An 18,374-nucleotide genomic window follows, 5' to 3' on the forward strand; every position below is an offset into this window, starting at 1 on the left:
CGCCGAGCAGATTTTTGGAATTCGGTAAACATGTATAAACGCAAGTTTATCTTCAAGATATCTTTCGTGCGGTTCAGGTTTCGCCGGATATCTTGCTTCATCATCAGTCTTCTTTGGTCTTACAGCCCTGGAGTGAGTGTTAACCGGATCGCCACCCTTTTAACGGCTATCTGATAATTTTGACAGTACAACGTGACATCCTCCACCTCTTGAGACATTTGGATTCTCAAATTACTTCCGCGATTAAGGAAGAAACAAACTAAATTATTAAATTTCAACAGAAAAACAACGCGCTTACACACAGCTATAATATATAGTTAGTTACCAATAATAATTACACGAAACGTTAACTAGTTATTTATGTTTCTGTGTGCCTTATTGCCAATTTTTTTCCCTACCTATGCTGATAGCCTTGAGAGGCTATTTCAGCTTTAGTTAGCCTGTAGGTGAGCTCACAGGGCTGAAACCGAAAGTGTTGCTAACACTGGCCCTAACAAGAGCAGTGCTTCGCAGAATCTACCACCGAATCGAAAACGCAACCCACTTAGAGGATCCGGAAGAGAAACTCAGTGGGCTGTGCCTATGGGTTAATTTACCCGTCGAGCCCTTCGTCGCAAGCGACGAGTTTGGCGCGGACGGTAACAAATACAAATAAGTACATAGCTTATTACTATAATTTTTTTTAATGCTTAGATGAGTGGACCTGCTCACAGCCCACCTGGTGTGGAGTGGTTACTGGAGCCCATAGACATCTACGACGTAAATGCGCCACCCACCTTGAGATACAAATTCTAAGGTCACAAGTGTAGTTACGACGGCTGCCCCACCCTTCAAACCGAAACGAATTACTGCTTTACGGCAGAAATAGGCAGGGTGGTGGTACCTACCCGCGCGGACTCACTAGAGGTCCTACCACCAGTACCACAGATTATGGAACGGCGAACACTTTTTTTTTAAATCCATTCATACATAAATACAAGTTTTTGGTTTGTTTCAGAGCATCCTCGTTGCTCGTGCGGTGATGACGCCATGGATGCACTGGTCCCGCTGGCGGTGGTCTGGTTGGTGGTAGTGAGCGGCGCTCCCAACGCGACCCGACGCCGGCCCGACGCTTCAGATGAACCCCTACTGCCGGAAGACGAGGACGAACTGGCTCATCACCTCGACTACTATGATGAAGAGAGGATTAACATATCAGGTAAGTTTTGAAAGCTATTGTGGTTGGAGAGCGTATTTTAGATCAATACTACCGTCTTACAGAGTACTACAGCTGTTGTGATCTTGCGTTAGTATGGACTTCAGTCATATGTCTAACAATTCCTAATCCATAAAGTACACATAACCTTCATAGAGTGATCCATCATAGATCATCGTCGTTTCTGTCTTATTTGGATTTTACATAAAACATATCTATGTAGATAGGTAGAGACAAAATAGTTAAGTACAATTTTCTCGTCTGATTGTTAATCGATTATCTTTTCTTGGTTAGTAGCAATTAACGAGCGACAATGGTACCACGAAAATAGTTTTGGGAGTGGCAACTGTTTTGTCAATATTTTTATTAAAAAAAACATACAAAAGAATACGTAATACATAAAATTGATTAAAATCTTGAAGCGTCAGACATTACGATCGAATGTTCGATCATTTTCACCAGGACAAGTGGGCGAACTAAGCCAGGAGGGGTGGGATTAGCTAACAGCATCCCGAGTGCTTCCGAAGGTGACCTAACAACTCAAGGGCAGCTGCTTCGCGAATGACTCTACTACCGGATCGGAATCGCGACCCGCTGAGGTGATCCGGCGAGAAACTTAGCGGGCTGATGTATGGATTAGGTTGCACGTCGAACTCTTTGCCGAGTTCAACGAGTACGGTTACCGAGATCCCTAAGCCTGCTCCAAATGTTAGAGCTGAAGGCGTCTAATGCAAGCGTTATTGGTGGTAGGACCTCCGCACGGGTAGGTACCACCACCCCACCTATTTCTGCCGTGAAGCATTAATGTGTTTCGTTTTGAAAGGTGGGGCAACCGTTGTAACTCTACTGAGACCATAGAACTTATATCTCAAGGTGGGTGGCGCATTTATTGTAGATGCCTATGAGCTCCAGCAACCACTTAACACCAGGTGAACTCAGAGATCGTCCACCCATTAAAGCAATAAAAAAAACTAATCGATCCGTAAGGATGTAACAAAGAGCTTCGTTCTCATCACAAGAATGTTTGCCCGATGTGGGAATCGAATTCAAACACACACATATATTAACACATCGAAATACTAGTTACTCTAATAAAATTGATAAAGAAAATGCAGTTTCACCTAGAATCTAAACGACAAGCTCCTTGTTTGAGAAACAAAATGCTCTGTACGTTGGTGGTCCAAAAACAGATGTTAACGTCATGTCGGCACACGTCACGTAGTAAAACGCATTGCGAATGCAAATATGTCAGACGCGGTATGACGCCAATGGATATGACTTCCGGTCGGTTTCTGTGTCAAAACTCTCGCTGCCTCCTCATTGGTCAGCCATCTTTTGTTTTACCTAACTACAAGTTCATGTACATGTTAATTTTTTTTGAACGGAGTTCCATAAGGGACGATGCTGAGGGGTACCCTAACCGGGAAAAAACGTCCGTAACGTAAGATTTTTATTAGTAATGCACACAGTGTACGACTTAACTTTGTAATAACGTACAAAAAATAACATATTTTTTTTATCATTCAGCGACCACGATCTCAGAGCGTTCGTTTGCGCAATACACTAACTCCTATACAAACGACCGTGAATGAAGTGTACCACAATAAGTTCGCACGTTACTGAATGACCGTGGGTTGTTGCGAAACCTCCAGTTTAATTTTTTTTATACCTCGAATAGAACTTAAAATTAATATTTTTATAATAAGGAACTTCGTTCCTATCCGGTGTCCCACGACACCACACATCTTTTTGATTTTATTGCGTAGATTGGTGGACGAGCTCACGGCCCACATGATATTAACTGACTACCATAGACATCCACCACATAAATGCCGCCACCCACCTTGAGATATGAGTTCTAAGGTCACAGTATAGTTGCAACGGCTGCCCCATCCTTCAAACCATAACTGCTGCACGGCAGAAATAGGCAGGGTGGTGGTACCTACCCGTGCGGACTCAGATGTCTTACCATCAGTAATAATAACATAAACTTAAGATTTTTTTCACCTACCCTCCGTAAATGTTATGTAAGACAAGATTAGGGTTGTCAAATATGTTTAAAGAGAAAGGTAATCAATCACTTTTGAATGTTCCAAGCGAGCCAATATATTCTACTGCGCACCTACCTACGCAATATACCTAACAGGATTTTTTATTGCTACAGACAAAAACTACTTTACTGTCTGGTGTTAGGACTCATATTTGGACACCGCAGCGTAAATCTCAGAGGCATAAGAACGGATCTACTTTTAACGGATGATCGATCTTATGAATATTTGACATTTTTCTTGATCTTGGCCTTTAGACTATATTTTGTAGATTAACTGTCGTTATGAATATCAGTAGCATATTGGAAGTGTAATAATGAAAGTATTCTAGAAATGTATTTCATTCAACGTCTCATGCTCTAGTTTGTTATACACTAGCGACCCGCCCTCGCTTCGCTTCGGAAGCATTATATTTTATTATTGATTAGCGACCCGCACTCGCTTCGCTTCGGAAACATTAAATTTTATAATTGACTAGCGACCCGCCCTCGCTTCGCTTCGGAAACATTAAATTTTATTACTGATAGCTGAGTCCCGCGATGCTACTCGCGGTTATTGTCGTACCGCGGGCAACACCGTGGGGCAAAGCTAGTCTAAAAAAGTTGCCTAAGTTACTCCTTATTTCATCAGCTACCACTGAAAGTCTCGTCAAAATCGGTCCATCCGTTCCAGAGATTAGTCGGAACAAATTGTAAAGACAGCCAAAAATTGTAAAAAACGTTATTTTGGTGTATGTACCGTATATATATTCATATGCATGTAGTAAAAAGCTGTTCAATATTACAAACAGACACTCCAATTTTATTTATACTAGTGGTCCCGCAGTGGTCGAAATTCGACTTTAATTAATTGAAATTGTAAGTTTGTACACTATTATGATTCTATTTTCAAAGACTATTTATTATACTTCTATAATCACAAATTTCGCCAAGAATACACTATAGAAAAATATTAATAAAGACAATATTTAATCTATTCTCAATTTGACTACAGACGTCAAGAACAAAAGTTTGAAAATAGATAAATAGTATGCATGCGTGTGTGCGTCAAATACATGGTAGTGTGTGTAATGTTTTTTTTTTATTGATTTAATGTATTTTTAATGCATAATTTATCAAAAATATTAGCATTCTGCACTTCTTCTCTATATTCTCTATAAGTGTAGGAAATTTCATACTCCTCTGTTCGCGCAATTTTCGTAAAAAGGGGTACAAAGTTTTTGCTTCACGTATTAATATATACTTATAGATGTATAGATTAGTTACATTATTAATTAGCTATTTGACATAATCAGGTCTCGATTGAAACGCGAGTTCGCCGTGCGTCTTTTCCTTTAGGTGGCTACGACTACACATATGTATAATGATTAGAGGTCGTAGTAGGTAGATTGATTTAAGGTCGTTGACGTCAAACGTAGAGGATAATATGGAAATGCCTCCAAAATACCGGAACTTTTTTACTGGTGGTAGGACCTCTTGTGAGTCCGCGCGGGTGGGTACCACCACCCTGCCTATTTCTGCCGTGAAGCAGTAATGCGTTTCGGTTTGAAGGGTGGGGCAGCCGTTGTAACTATACTTGAGACCTTAGAACTTATATCTCAAGGTGGGTGGCGCATTTACGTCGTAAATGTCTATGGGCTCCAGTAACCACTTAACACCAGGTGGGCTGTGAGCTCGTCCACTCATCTAGCAATAAAAAATAAAAAATACTTCATATTTATTGTGATATTTATTCCCAAATTTGGAAATTAGCATAAATCTGTGTTTAAGGTGAAAAACGTATTAATAATATTAATCTACGCTACCGGTGCTAGGTAATGGTGAAAGAAATCAGTATTTTATTTTATACGAAAACACCTTGGAATAGTTACACCGTATTTTGTCCCTTTCTGTTGAATTAGAAATGACGCTTGTCAGTATGAGACAAAACTTAGACAGGGCTTTTTGTTACTTTATCTCATAAATATAGAAATTGTATCCGATGAGGATTAAAAATATATTTTTTCAATTTAAAAAAATAATCATTATGGATAAAATGGCTTGTCCATATTATCATATCTTGAGGCAAGTATATAAAATCAATCTACCTGCTCCGACCACTGATAATGATGTACTACACATATTTTTGCTGTCGACCTATTGACTATGTATTATTTTTGTTCAAAATATCTTTACGTCACTGTAGCTCGTGGACTTTACTTTTTGCGGTCAAGCGAACAGATATAACGTAATTATAAATTACTAAAGGTCCCGCAGTAGTCGAAATTCGACTATAATTAATTGGAATTGTAAGTTTGTACACTATTATGATTGTATTTTATACTTCTATAATCACAAATTTCACCATGACGACACTATAAGGAATATTAACAAAGACAAACAATATTTAATCTATTCTCAATTTGACAACAGACGTCAAGAACAAAAGTTTGACAATAAATAGAACGCATGCGTGTGTGCGTCAAATACATGGTAGTGTGTGTAATGTTTTTTGATTGATTTAATGTATTTTTAATGCATAATTTATCAAAAATATTTGCATTCTGCACTTCTTCTCTATATTCTCTATAAATGTGGGAAATTTCATACTCCTCCGTCCGCGCAATTTTCGTAAAAAGGGATACAAAGTTTTTGCTTCACGTATTAATATATAGATTATAGTAGTTATATATTTGGTTACGAAACTCTAAAAATAAACGATACTATTTTTATCACAGCAGTTTCGTAAACTCATGGTTATACCACTCCCTGAATGTTCTTCGGAAAGTTTTTAAGTGTTAAACAATGTCTACTTCGCTTTGTGTGGTCGAGTTCAATTAGTTTTACGTTTTTTTCACTTCGCTACGGCTGCGGCAGCCCGCAACATTCCCGAATCGATTTGCGTAACGCGATGAAGGTGACCACGCTGTTGCGATAAAACTTCGACAAAATCTACTTATTAATATTGTCTGTTCGAATTTTAATAAGTCGTTGTGGCCTAAAGGATAAGACGTCCGGTGCATTCGTATGTAGCGATGCACCGGTGTTCGAATCCCGCAGGCGGGTACCAATTTTTCTAATGAAATACGTACTCAACAAATGTTCACGATTGACTTCCACGGTGAAGGAATAACATCGTGTAATAAAAATCAAACCCGCAAAAATTATAATTTGCGTAATGACTGGTGTTAGGACCTCTTGGGAGTCCGCACGGGTAGGTACCACCACCCCGCCTATTTCCGCCGTGAAGCAGTAATGCGTTTCGGTTCGAAGGGTGGGGAAGCCGTTGTAACTATACTGAGATCTTAGAACTTATATCGAAAGAAAGTCGAGTATTTTTTTTAGTAATTTTGTATTTATAGTGAAAATGTCCATTTGTTTTATACAGAAGCTTGTCATTCAATCAGATTCGTATTAACAGTGAGTCGCTATGGATGTGGTATCTGAATAATTATTCGGACACTATGTCAATTTTATATAATATTTATAATTGAGTTTTTAGTTAAAGCATGTCTATTTACAATTATGGTCTACAAAACTTTTACCGAGTAGGTACCACTTGTTTCGTTACTTATATTAAAAATTAAGTAAAAACACTAAATTCAATGTTTTGTATTTCAAATACTGGTGGCCCTAATAGGGGAACCTATGACTCGGCTTACGAACTCCATCTAACCCAATAAGCAACCACACTAAGCCCTAATAAGGTCTTACTCGGAAACAGGATTTTAGATTTACAAAAATCTATTCTGTCGCTTTGTTTGTTTTTATCTGAAATTAAAATAAAAACAGTAATGGGCATTGATTATAAGTATATGTATATATTTTTTTTTTAATATAGACCGATTTAAGAAACTAATTTAGTTTTTTTTTTTTTTCTCAAAAAGTCACTCTATTATAGTTAGTTTTTATTAGTCTGACATTTGAGTCGTACACAGACTATATAAAGAATATAGGCTAAGATATCTGGGGTGGCTTTGGCGGTGTCACTCGATATCGCCAATGCGTTCAACACCCTGCCCTGGTCCGTGATAGGGGGGGCGCTGGAACGACACGGAGTGCCCCCCTACCTTCGCCGGCTGGTGGGTTCCTACTTGGAGGACAGATCGGTCACGTGTACCGGACACGGTGGGATCGTGCACCGGTTCCCGGTCGTGCGCGGTGTTCCACAGGGGTCGGTGCTCGGCCCTCTTTTGTGGAATATCGGGTATGACTGGGTGCTGAGGGGTGCCCTCCTCCCGGGCCTGAGCGTAATCTGTTACGCAGACGACACGTTGGTCGTGGCCCGGGGGGGGAGTTTTGCTGAGTCTGCCCGTCTTGCTACGGCTGGGGTGGCGCATGTCGTCGGCAAAATCAGGAGATTGGGCCTCGACGTGGCGCTCAGTAAATCCGAGGCCATGTGGTTCCACAGGCCCCGGAGAGTGCCACCTGTCGATGCCCATATCGTGGTTGGAGGCGTCCGTATCGGGGTCGGGGTGCAGTTGAAGTACCTCGGCCTCATTCTAGACAGTCGTTGGACCTTCCGTGCTCACTTTCAGAATCTGGTCCCTCGTTTGTTGGGGGTGGCCGGCGCGTTAGGCCGGCTCCTTCCCAATGTTGGGGGGCCTGACCAGGTGACGCGCCGTCTCTATACAGGGGTGGTGCGATCAATGGCCCTATACGGGGCGCCCGTGTGGGGCCAGTCCCTGGCCGTGGGGGTAGCGAAGCTGCTGCAACGGCCGCAACGCACCATCGCGGTCAGGGTCATCCGTGGTTATCGCACCATCTCTTTCGAGGCGGCGTGTGTACTGGCTGGGACGCCGCCTTGGGTCCTGGAGGCGGAGGCGCTCGCTGCTGACTATCAGTGGCGGGCTGACCTTCGTCTCCGGGGCGTGGCGCGTCCCAGCCCAAGTGTGGTCAGAGCGCGGAGGGCCCAATCTCGGCGGTCCGTGCTGGAGTCTTGGTCCAGACGGCTGGCCGATCCTTCGGCTGGTCGTAGGACCGTCGAGGCGATTCGCCCGGTTCTTGTGAACTGGGTGAATCGTGACAGAGGACGCCTCACTTTCCGGCTCACGCAGGTGCTCACTGGGCATGGTTGCTTCGGTGAGTTCCTGCACCGGATCGGAGCCGAGCCGACGGCAGAGTGCCACCATTGTGGTTGCGACTTGGACACGGCGGAGCACACGCTCGTCGCCTGCCCCGCATGGGAGGGGTGGCGCCGTGTCCTCGTCGCAAAAATAGGAAACGACTTGTCGTTGCCGAGTGTTGTGGCATCGATGCTCGGTGACGACGAGTCGTGGAAGGCGATGCTCGACTTCTGCGAGTGCACCATCTCGCAGAAGGAGGCGGCGGGGCGCGTGAGAGACGCACAGGCCCGCCGCCGTCGAGCGGGGGCCAGGGAGGCGGATATCGCCCAAGCCCTGGCCCTCTAAGTGTTTCGGGTCCCCTCACATGTCGGCCTGGGGACCGGCGAAGGGGGCCTAAGAAGACGACGTGCAAGCTGCTCTGCACGCGTTTTATGCATGAGCATCCGGGTGATGGAAGGCCGGCTATCCTCAACCCACGCTGGTTCTGACCCAGCGGGGTATTCCGTAGGATAGACCATTCTAACCGGCGCCATCTAGGCGGGCTTCGGATAGCCTGCCGACCGAGAGGGCTGGTGGTCGTGGCGCCGACGACCGCCAGTCCGGCGTCCCGAGGGGGAGGGTGATGAGAGAGATGTGCTCCGCACTAAACGCTTCACTTTCCCCCCTTTGCCTTTTCATGAGTTTTGTCTCATGCGAGGTTTGGACGTTGGTTGTTGAGAGACAGGAGGTTTTAGTCGGTTCGACTCCGACATGCCCCGCCCTCCATCCCCAGTGAAGGGCGGAAGTCCGGCGATTTCCTCCTGACAAAAAAAAAAAAAAAAAAAAAAAGGCTAAGATATCTGTTTAAATAAAGCCAATAATAACGTTATTTGAAGACAAACAAAGGTCAAACATGTTTTATTCAAAATATTAGTGATTAATGATTATTTTTCATTTAAATTTTCTGTTATAAGCTAGCCTAATTTTCGAAATGGTTTTACAGTCAAAGAAACTCACTCAGAAGCACTCGAGACAGCAACGCCGAGGCAGGAGACTAGAGATGAGAATCATAACTTTAAAATCTGTCAAAAAATTTCTTTTTTTTTTTTTTTTTTTTTTTTTTTTTTTTTTTTTTTTTTTTTATGATTGAAAGTTTACTGGTGGCCCGAAGGCCTTTCCAGTTTCACCAGGACAGGTGGGCGAGCAAAGGCTCAGCCAAGAGGGGTGGGATTTGCTAACAACTGCCCGAGCGCCTCCGAAGGAGACCTAACAACTCAAGAGCAATTGTTTCGCGAATGAATCTACTACCGGATCGGAATCGCGACCCGCTGAGAAGATCCGGCGAGAAACTCAGCGGGCTGATGCATGGGTTAGGTTGCACGTCGACCTCTTTGTCGAGTTCGACGAGTACGGTTACCGGGGTCCCTAAGCCTGCCCCTAGTATTAGAGCTGAAGGCATCTAATGCAAAGGTTATTGGATCTGATGGATCCGTAAGGACGTGTCTAGGGCGTCGACGGTGACTGGCTCCTGCATGATCAGGATTCGGGGAGTAGTCAGCGGCGGCAACGATAAGGCGATTATCATGACGCATAGCCTTATCGAAGTATCGTTCCGACGCTGACTTCATGTATTTCCGAATTGATTCGAGGCCCAGGTCGTCGTGTAGGTCAACGTTCCTCACGAACCACGGAGCCCCGACAGCTAACCTGCAAAAGCGGGATTGTAGGGATTGGAGGGTGTCTATGTGTGTGCGGGCCGCGTGAGCGAACACCACACTCGCGTAAGTCATGACGGGCCTTATGCAAGTTTTGTAAAGTGTCACCTTGTTCCGAAGGGACATTTTACTCCGCTTACAGATCATGGGGTAGAGTCTACCGAGAATAAACGCGGCACGGTCACGGACTGATTTTATATGCGGGCGGAATGTCATCGATGCATCCAGGGTAACGCCCAGGTACTTGACCTTCCTGGCCCAGGGTATGGGTTGTCTAAAGAGAGTAATCGGGGGTGTGAGATTCCTCCTCCTAATCCGGGAGGAAATCCGTGTGGAGCTTCCCCTCTGAAATAGCACCGCAGTACTTTTCGCTGGGTTGATGTCTATGCGCCATTTTCGGAACCACTGTCCTAGGGCTAGGGCTGCGCTCTGAAGCTTCTTCGCGATTAGGGACTTATTTCTACTAGAATAGTAAACAGTCGTGTCGTCGGCGAATAAAGCTAAATGGGTCGGCGGCGACCGGGGAATATCGTTGACGAATAAGCTAAATAGGAGGGGTGAGAGGACAGAGCCTTGCGGGACTCCAGCTGTGAGAGGTCGTGGGGAGGAGCGGGTTCCCTCGACTCGATATCGAAAAGAGCGGTTCGACAAGAAGTCCCGTATGATGAGCACGAGACTATCCGGCACGCCCATGTTGAATAGTTTGAAAATCAAACCATTGTGCCAGACTTTGTCGAACGCTTTTGCGACGTCGAAGAAGAGAGCTCCCGTGTATAACGGTTTTGGTCGATTAAGCCCCACAAGAATGTGCTCCGTGAGGCGGTGCACCTGTTGAACGCATGAGTGATTTGTACGGAATCCGAATTGTTCATCGATAAGAATGCCCTTGGATGAGACGAAGTCTCTGAGGCGTTTGTAGAGCAGACGCTCATACAGTTTGCCTAGAGACATGAGGAGGCTAATCGGGCGGTAGCTCGTCGGATGATTTTTTGGTTTACCGGGTTTATGTATGCCGATAACGTCCGCTTCTTTCCACACCGCGGGAAAGATACAGTTCGCCATAGCGGCATTGAAAATAGATGCCAACATCACGATGAGTTGGACGGGTAGAAGTTTAATAACGCGGTTGGATATACCGTCGGAACCGGGAGCCTTGCGAGGACGTAGGTCTTTGATCAAGTCTTTAACTTCCATCGGGGTGACGGGTGGTAACGCATCAGAGGGTGGCAAGGAGGCTCTGCGTTCTACCTCACTGTCTACTAATTCTACATGAACAGGGTCCACGGATTGAGTGCTGGGCGTGCACTGGGTTTGCAATGTATCGGCCAGCAGCTCTGCTTTTTCGTCATCATCGAACGCCGCGAGTCGGCCTGAGGGGCCTACGAGGGGGGGCATAGTTACTACCGTATCCGATTTGAGAGTACGAGCTAAGCGGTAGTAAGACCTTTGGGAGGGCGCGAGTCCTTCTAAGAAATCAGACCATCTGGCATCTCGGACTTCGGCGATGCGAGACTTTACGTCGCGTTGTAGGGCACGCATTCGAATACGATTTTCCGCGGTAGGATACCTGTCGTAGGCGCGTATCGAAGCGTTCTTAGCTCTAAGGAGTTCCCTAATATCGTCGGACAATTTGAAGCGGTGAAGGAAGTCCTCCGCTACAACTTGTTTCGATGACCTATCTAATGTCGAGGTGATGTGTGACGTTAAGATGTCTATGGCTTCAGCGGTATCCTGAGGAGACGGGATAGAGTCCGGGTTAAACGGGAGCGATGGTGGATCAGATTCAGCCAGGCTGATGCCCAGCGTGTGCCAATCCACCACAGTCCTCGTGACGGGAACGGAATCGGGAGCGCGACCGAGCTTCATAACGACGGGACGGTGGTCTGAATCTAACTCTGAAACTACTTCGATCGAGTGTAAGCGCAGAGTTACGTTTTTTAATAACGCTATGTCGAGTATATCCGGGCGATGCGCGATATTTAGCGGGTAGTGAGTCGGGGTTAGCGGAGCGACGATATCGAAGGCGAGATCATCGACTAACGCGTCAAGCCGCCTGCCATTCGGGGTTGTGGTGTGTGAGTTCCACCTGATGTGTTTACAATTTAGGTCGCCCGCCAGAATGACAGAGCTCCCCATACCGAGCAGCGCCTCGATATCACTGCTTAGAACGATCTTATCCGGTGGAAGATAAACGGACGCGATAACGATCGGCGCGTGTCCCGTCAGTGAGATTCGGCACACTGATGCTTCGATATTAGCGAGCGCGGGAGGATCGAGCGGGACGCAATGCAGGGCTCTTCTATAGTAAATGACGGTACCACCACCACGGGCAGAGAGCCTGTCGTTCCTGACCATGTTATAGTTCGCGATTTTAGGGTCACGGCGCGCGGGCTTAAGTAGGGTCTCCTGCACTAAAAAGATATCAATTTGGTGGTCACGCAAAAAGTCAGAAACCTGATCACGTTGATTTGCGAGACCGTAAGCGTTAAAAAATCCTATCGTTACGGATAGGGGCTTTATTCTACTTATATACGCCATTGATTACCGGCGGAGTGAGGGGAGGACGTACGTATTTAATGACGCGTATACGTCGGCGTATTCTTGCACAACGGCGATAAAGTGTTGTGCAGTGGAGGCAGCGCGAATGGCGTCGCCCAAAGCGTTAACGCGCTCAAAGTTGATCGACTGAAAGAAGTCGATCGCTAAAGCGAGATTGTCGGACGCGGTCGGAGGGCAAGTCGCGGGAGAGGGACGAGTCGCGGGGGCGGGACGAATCGCGGAGGAGGGAGTTGTAGCCGTGTTCGTGTACGGCAGCGGTTTTGCCCAGGCCGAGACACTGGGCACCGCCGCCGGAACGAACGCTGGCTTAGCCTGCGACGCAGAGGGTGCCGAGGCTTTGATGTCTGGGCCGGAAGCTCGGAGGCGGTTTTGGCGGGCGACGCGGCGATTTATTTTCGGGGCTCGGGGGCAACCACGGTAATTCGCGGGGTGACCCTGTGTTCGACACAGGACGCAGCTAGGCGGTTCCGTCGCGGTTTTTTGGTCGCGAGCGCAGAGGGCCGTGGCGTGATCGCCCAAACACTTAACACATCGGGGGCGCGCGTGACAGTTACGGGAAGAGTGCCCGTACAATTGACAGTTATGGCACTGGCTAGGAGTGCCTTTTTTATGGGGGGCTTCGACAGCGATACCAGAGAGCCTACAGACGGTCTGTGTGTTAAAGATTTTCTTACCCTCGGGGGTAGGCTGGAGAGCGACTAGAACCATATTATATGGCTCCCTACCGCGACCGGTGTGCATACGGTGCACAGAATTCACTGGTAGGCCTTGTTCTAACAGGTCGGCTTTTACGAGCTCTACATCTAACTCTTTAGGGATTCCGCGTATTACAACGCGGAGTTCGCGCTCCTCCTGGAGCGTATACGTATGGAAACTTATACGCTCCTTACGGAGGTAAGAAGAGAGGGCCCTATGGTCGTCGGGTGTTTGAACCTTAATTTGAATGCCGTTCGCGAGGTTACGGGCATTCGTGAAATTTATATTTTTGGCCTTAAGGGCCAGGCAAACTCGATCCCAAGCTGCCTTCTCCTGAAGGATAACCGGGGGAGGGGTCTGGGTTTTATTTTGTGCCACCGGACGCGGCGACGGAGTGGCACGGGCTGGGGGCGCAACGGGAGTCTGAGGGCGGGGGCGCGACGCGTTCACGGCTTTGCTAATTTTAGCGGCCGCGGGAGCTCGAGACTCCGCGGCACGCTTCTTACCCTTCTGTACCAGGGTGAATCCATCCGTCGATGAGGCGGGGGCGAGGTCGACCTCCATGTCCGAGTCAGAGTCGGAGCACGAGGAGGCGGGTGCAGGCGACCTACGAGCAAGTGTAGGTGTTTTAGAGGGCGCGACGGAGGCCGCGGATGATCGCTCAGCTGAAACGATGGTCACGGCGGACGACGCAGCAGCTTTTCTCGCCAGTATAGGCGACACGGGAGCGGCAGGCACGACAGAGGCTGCGGTGCTCAATGCAGAAGCTCTGCACGCAGGTACAGGCGACGCAGGAGCAGCGAGCGCGGCGGAGTCCTCGAGAGGGCTCGCAGTGTGATTGGCCTTGAAGGCCAAAAACTCCGAGGCGAGCTGTGGGTGGCGAAGTCGGAGGAATTCCGCGAATACAGCGTCCATGATCGCTGAGTACCCAGGTGGGGCGGCCCCGGGTCTTGAAAACACTCGCCTTGCGGCGAGGCCCCAACTTCTCGGACCTGAGCGGTTCTATTGAACACAGGTGGCAATGCGGCGCGATTACTACAGGACAAAGAAAAAGCACAACAAAACAGAAATTACGAAAAGAAACAAAACAAATAAATACTTGCAGGAAACCACTTTGTCGGCAGATGTACCACGAACACAGAAACAACAAAAGGAAACAAAACAAATAAAAACTTCCAGAAAGAGCACTTAGTCGGCAGATGTACCACGAACACAGGCCGCGCGAACAATGGCCGGGCTAACAAAAGCCGGGCGAACAAAGACCGGGCGATCGAGTGGACGATGAGCACGTCCGCACGTGACGGGTGCCTCTATCGGAATGAAAAAAAATTTCTTTTGAGACTTCAGAGATGTTCGCCCATCTTGATTATCTTCTGTCTTTCCTCCACATTTTCGTAACCAATAAGTTGCATTTTAATATAATATGCCCATTATTAAATATGCTAATTATCATCTGAGCTTTTGTGGTAAGTTCAAATGGCCAAATTATCTTTTCAGACTTTGTTATTGGCAATAACATTCCTCCTTACTTTTACATACATTCCTTTTTACTGGTGGTAGGACCTCTTGTGAGTCCGCGCGGGTGGGTACCACCACCCTGCCTATTTCTGCCGTGAAGCAGTAATGCGTTTCGGTTTGAAGGGTGGGGCAGCCGTCGTTACTATACTTGAGACCTTAGAACTTGTATCTCAAGGTGGGTGGCGCATTTACGTTGTGGATGTCTATGGGCTCCAGTAACCACTTAACATCAGGTGGGCTGTGAGCTCGTCCACCCATCTAAGCAATAAAAAAAAAAAAAAAAAAAAAAAAAAATCGTAGCATATTAAATTACATCAAAAGTCGGTAATACGAAACGCCACCTGGCACATTTGGAATTTTGCCAGCAACTTGGCATGCCAGCTGCCAAATGGGCGCCCAGCCGGGACAACCCAAGCAGTTTATTAATATTTATGTTGTGACCTGAATGACATTAAACTGTTAACCTAATTATATTCGCTTGTTGACGCAAGGCTGTCTTAGCTGCATAATTGCATTAGGTTCGGGCCCACTGAGTTTCTCGTCGGATCTACTCAGCTTGTTCTGTAGCTTGCGTTTCGGTTCGAAGGGTGGGATAGCCGTTGTAACTACACTGAGACCTTAGCACTTATATCTCGAGGTGGGTGGCGCATTTACGTTGTAGATGTATGTGGGCTCTAGTAACCACTTAACACCAGGTGGGCTGTGAGCTCGTCCAACCACCTAAGCAATAAAATAAAAAAAAGCTTCGCCTGTTTTGACTACACTTTTGTTCGCGAGACCAAAGCCCCGAAATCGAGCCGTAAGATAGAAGTCCATATTCTTTTCCAATGATCAAACTATATCCATGGCGTCAAAATGAATTCAACGGGTGTGAAAAGGTAACAGACAGACTCTCAGACACAGCCCACTGAGTTTCTCGCCGGATCTTCTCAGTGGGTCGCGTTTCCGATCCGGTGGTAGATTCTGCGAAGCAAAGTCGTCAGGTTTAAGCCCCGTGAGCTCACCTACTAGTTAAGGTTACGCTGCTCAAGGCTCTCAGCTTAGGTAGGAAAAAAAAAGACATACAGAGGTACTGTCGTATTAATGGTATTATGTGCTGTAACAGTTAGGAGAATAATAATAAATTCCATAAATATTTTAATGACCTTCGTGTTATTTGGATCCTCCAATTTTTGGATAACGAAGCCTATATTCTACTCCAAATTAGTACCTGCCTACCTGTGAAAACTATATGAAAATTCATTCTGTAGTTCCATTAATATGCGCAAATAACAAGGAGACAGTTGATAGAAACCTTTTTTTTTTAATTTTCTTCGAGGGATCTTTTTTTTTCGGAGCGGGGGCGAACCTCCTACAAGGTCCCCGCGAAAAGGGGGCGCGCGGGGTATGTGGGACTAGTCTGCGACTGCGAACCGCGGGCCTAAGAATAATTTCAGGACTCTACTCACTAAACGACTCCCCACCACCCTTCGCCCAAGCGTCCGATCCCCATCGAGGTCAAAACCCGGGTGAGGTATGGGGGCTATCGCGGTCAACACTACAACCAGACGGCGCAGCTCACCCCAAAGCCGCCCTGCCGACGGAGCCTTCGAGGCTAATCGAAGGCTCTGAAACGTCGGCCGTCTCGGTACGGCAGCCCGTCAGTCCGCCTAGACGGTGCCACTGGTGTCCCGGAATACACCGCTCTACCAGAACCAGCCTGCCAGGTCGGGACGCGATACACCGCCAACCGGTTGTTCTTTTGACAATTAGATCACTATACGGCAGCGCACTAGAGTGCTGGTAGCGCGCCACGCAGCCTCAACCCCCTCAGGTCAACCCTCGACCTTCACTGGGGGCTGGCACAGAGACCAGATACAACTTTTTTTTATATAACCAAAGAATATTTCAAGTAAATTTTCAGACACTTATTTTATTACTTAAACATATTTCAAAATGCATAGGTACGTGTGATTCTGTGTATTCAATTCTATGAGACAGGGCGAAAAACAATTCTAGCAACACGTTAATACTGGAAAAACTTCGCATATCTTTACGAACAAAGCAAGTTCTAACGAGAATGTGACAAGAGTAGCTGTTCACAATTCAGAAACGTCACAAGTCGACACATGCTCTTCAATTTTGAGTCGTAAACCCATACGCTATACGTTTTTCGGAATCAACTTGAAAATTCGTGCCAATATCACTTTCAGTTGTAAAGGCTTGAAAAAGCTACGCGCTCTCCGCGTTTCCTTTTCACGACGAGATCTTTGTAATTTTAACACGTCATTTTTAATTAAATGGCTGACTTGCGATATAACTTAAAGCTACTTTTAAAATTTATTATTTTCATTACATCATTTCTTATTTTCATTACATTATTTCCGTGATTTATATTACTTTAAAGTTTTCGTGGTCACGGACGTGTTTGACGTCAGTGAAGGCGTGAACAGAAAGATTAAGCCGTAAATGGAGTTTTAATTTTAAAGCTTCATTTAATATACAGACTATAGATCAAGTGACGTCGGACGATCCGATTGACACCCGGCGCCATCCGGTACCCGGGCCGGCTGGGGTGAAATATGCTACCTCAGTCCACGTTGCTATCCACACAGCCGAGGACAGGCAGGAATGGCGCAAGATAATGCAGGAGAAAGTTATTAGAGGAGGCCACGACCCTCAGCACTGAGGATTATCGACGCAAGGAGGAGGAGGAGAGGAGTTTTAATTATGTTCTGATGGTACAAAGAGCCACGAAGGGCTTTCAGGGACACGAACTTCAGCAATAACTAAGAAGAAGAAGATCTGAACAGCGATACATCCATTATACAGTACTGTGGAGACATCGACCATGTATTAAGGTGTGTGACAGCCAGTGACGGATTTACCTCTAGGCCCGTGAGTTGTGACGTTACTGCAATTTTTATTCCCTACCTATTCGCTGGTAGCCTAAGAGGCTATTCCAGCAGCGTCAGGACGGGTAGGTGAGCTCACGGCTCAACCTGAGAGAATTTGCTAATGCTAGCCCTAGCAAGAGCAGTGCTTCGCAGAATCTACCACTTGATCGTAATCGCGACAAATTGAAAGTATCCGGGGAGAAACTTAGTGAACTATAAAACACTATACTTTAAAATAGTACCTTTAGGAAAAAAAGAAGCGCCTTTTCATTGCGGTTAGCAATATAACAACTAACAGCTTTGCATCTACTACTTTTGAAAACATTGACCTAATGTATAACCTAAATGTCTTGATCGATTTTAACCGACTAGATACTTCAAATGCATTATAGAGCATATGGCGTCTATGAATAGAAACAAAAGGAGAACTGTGCTACTAATTTTAATTCGAATTACCAGTTTTAGGTCTTGTAGTTGGCCTAAAATGGCCGATGTACATTTAAATTATCTTCTATGTCGATCTAATTTTTGAAAATTTAGGAATATGAGTTTTGTTTTATATCCCATCGATCAAAAGAAAAGTCTTCGGAATTAATCCAGCAATTAACGAGCTGCCAATCGCGGACATTCAAGAACATTTTTTTTCCTACCTATGCTGATAGCCTTGAGAGGCTATTTCAGCTTCTCCTTGATGTGCAGGTGCGCTCACGGGACTCAAATCGGGAGTGTTGCTAAAACGGGCCC

General features: G+C 46.2%; 1 protein-coding gene and 1 long non-coding RNA gene across 6 annotated transcripts in view; one reads left to right on the top strand and one right to left on the bottom strand.

Moving 5' to 3' along the window:
- LOC134199408 (uncharacterized) overlaps window positions 1-18,374 on the bottom strand; it is a 333,027-nt gene that overhangs the window by 140,622 nt on the left and 174,031 nt on the right. The gene's annotated exons all lie outside the window — the stretch shown is intronic.
- LOC105842345 (uncharacterized) overlaps window positions 1-18,374 on the top strand; it is a 41,654-nt gene that overhangs the window by 10,394 nt on the left and 12,886 nt on the right. For all 5 annotated transcript variants that reach the window (XM_038012972.2, XM_038012973.2, XM_021351299.3 and 2 more), the window contains exon 2: window positions 998-1,198. In XM_038012972.2, the coding sequence (XP_037868900.1) occupies window positions 1,030-1,198 (169 nt within the window). In that variant the 5' untranslated portion in view covers window positions 998-1,029. The remainder of the gene's footprint in view (window positions 1-997; window positions 1,199-18,374) is intronic.

Source organism: Bombyx mori, chromosome 9 (genome assembly GCF_030269925.1).
Source record: "Bombyx mori chromosome 9, ASM3026992v2".
Taxonomy (NCBI): domain Eukaryota; kingdom Metazoa; phylum Arthropoda; class Insecta; order Lepidoptera; family Bombycidae; genus Bombyx; species Bombyx mori.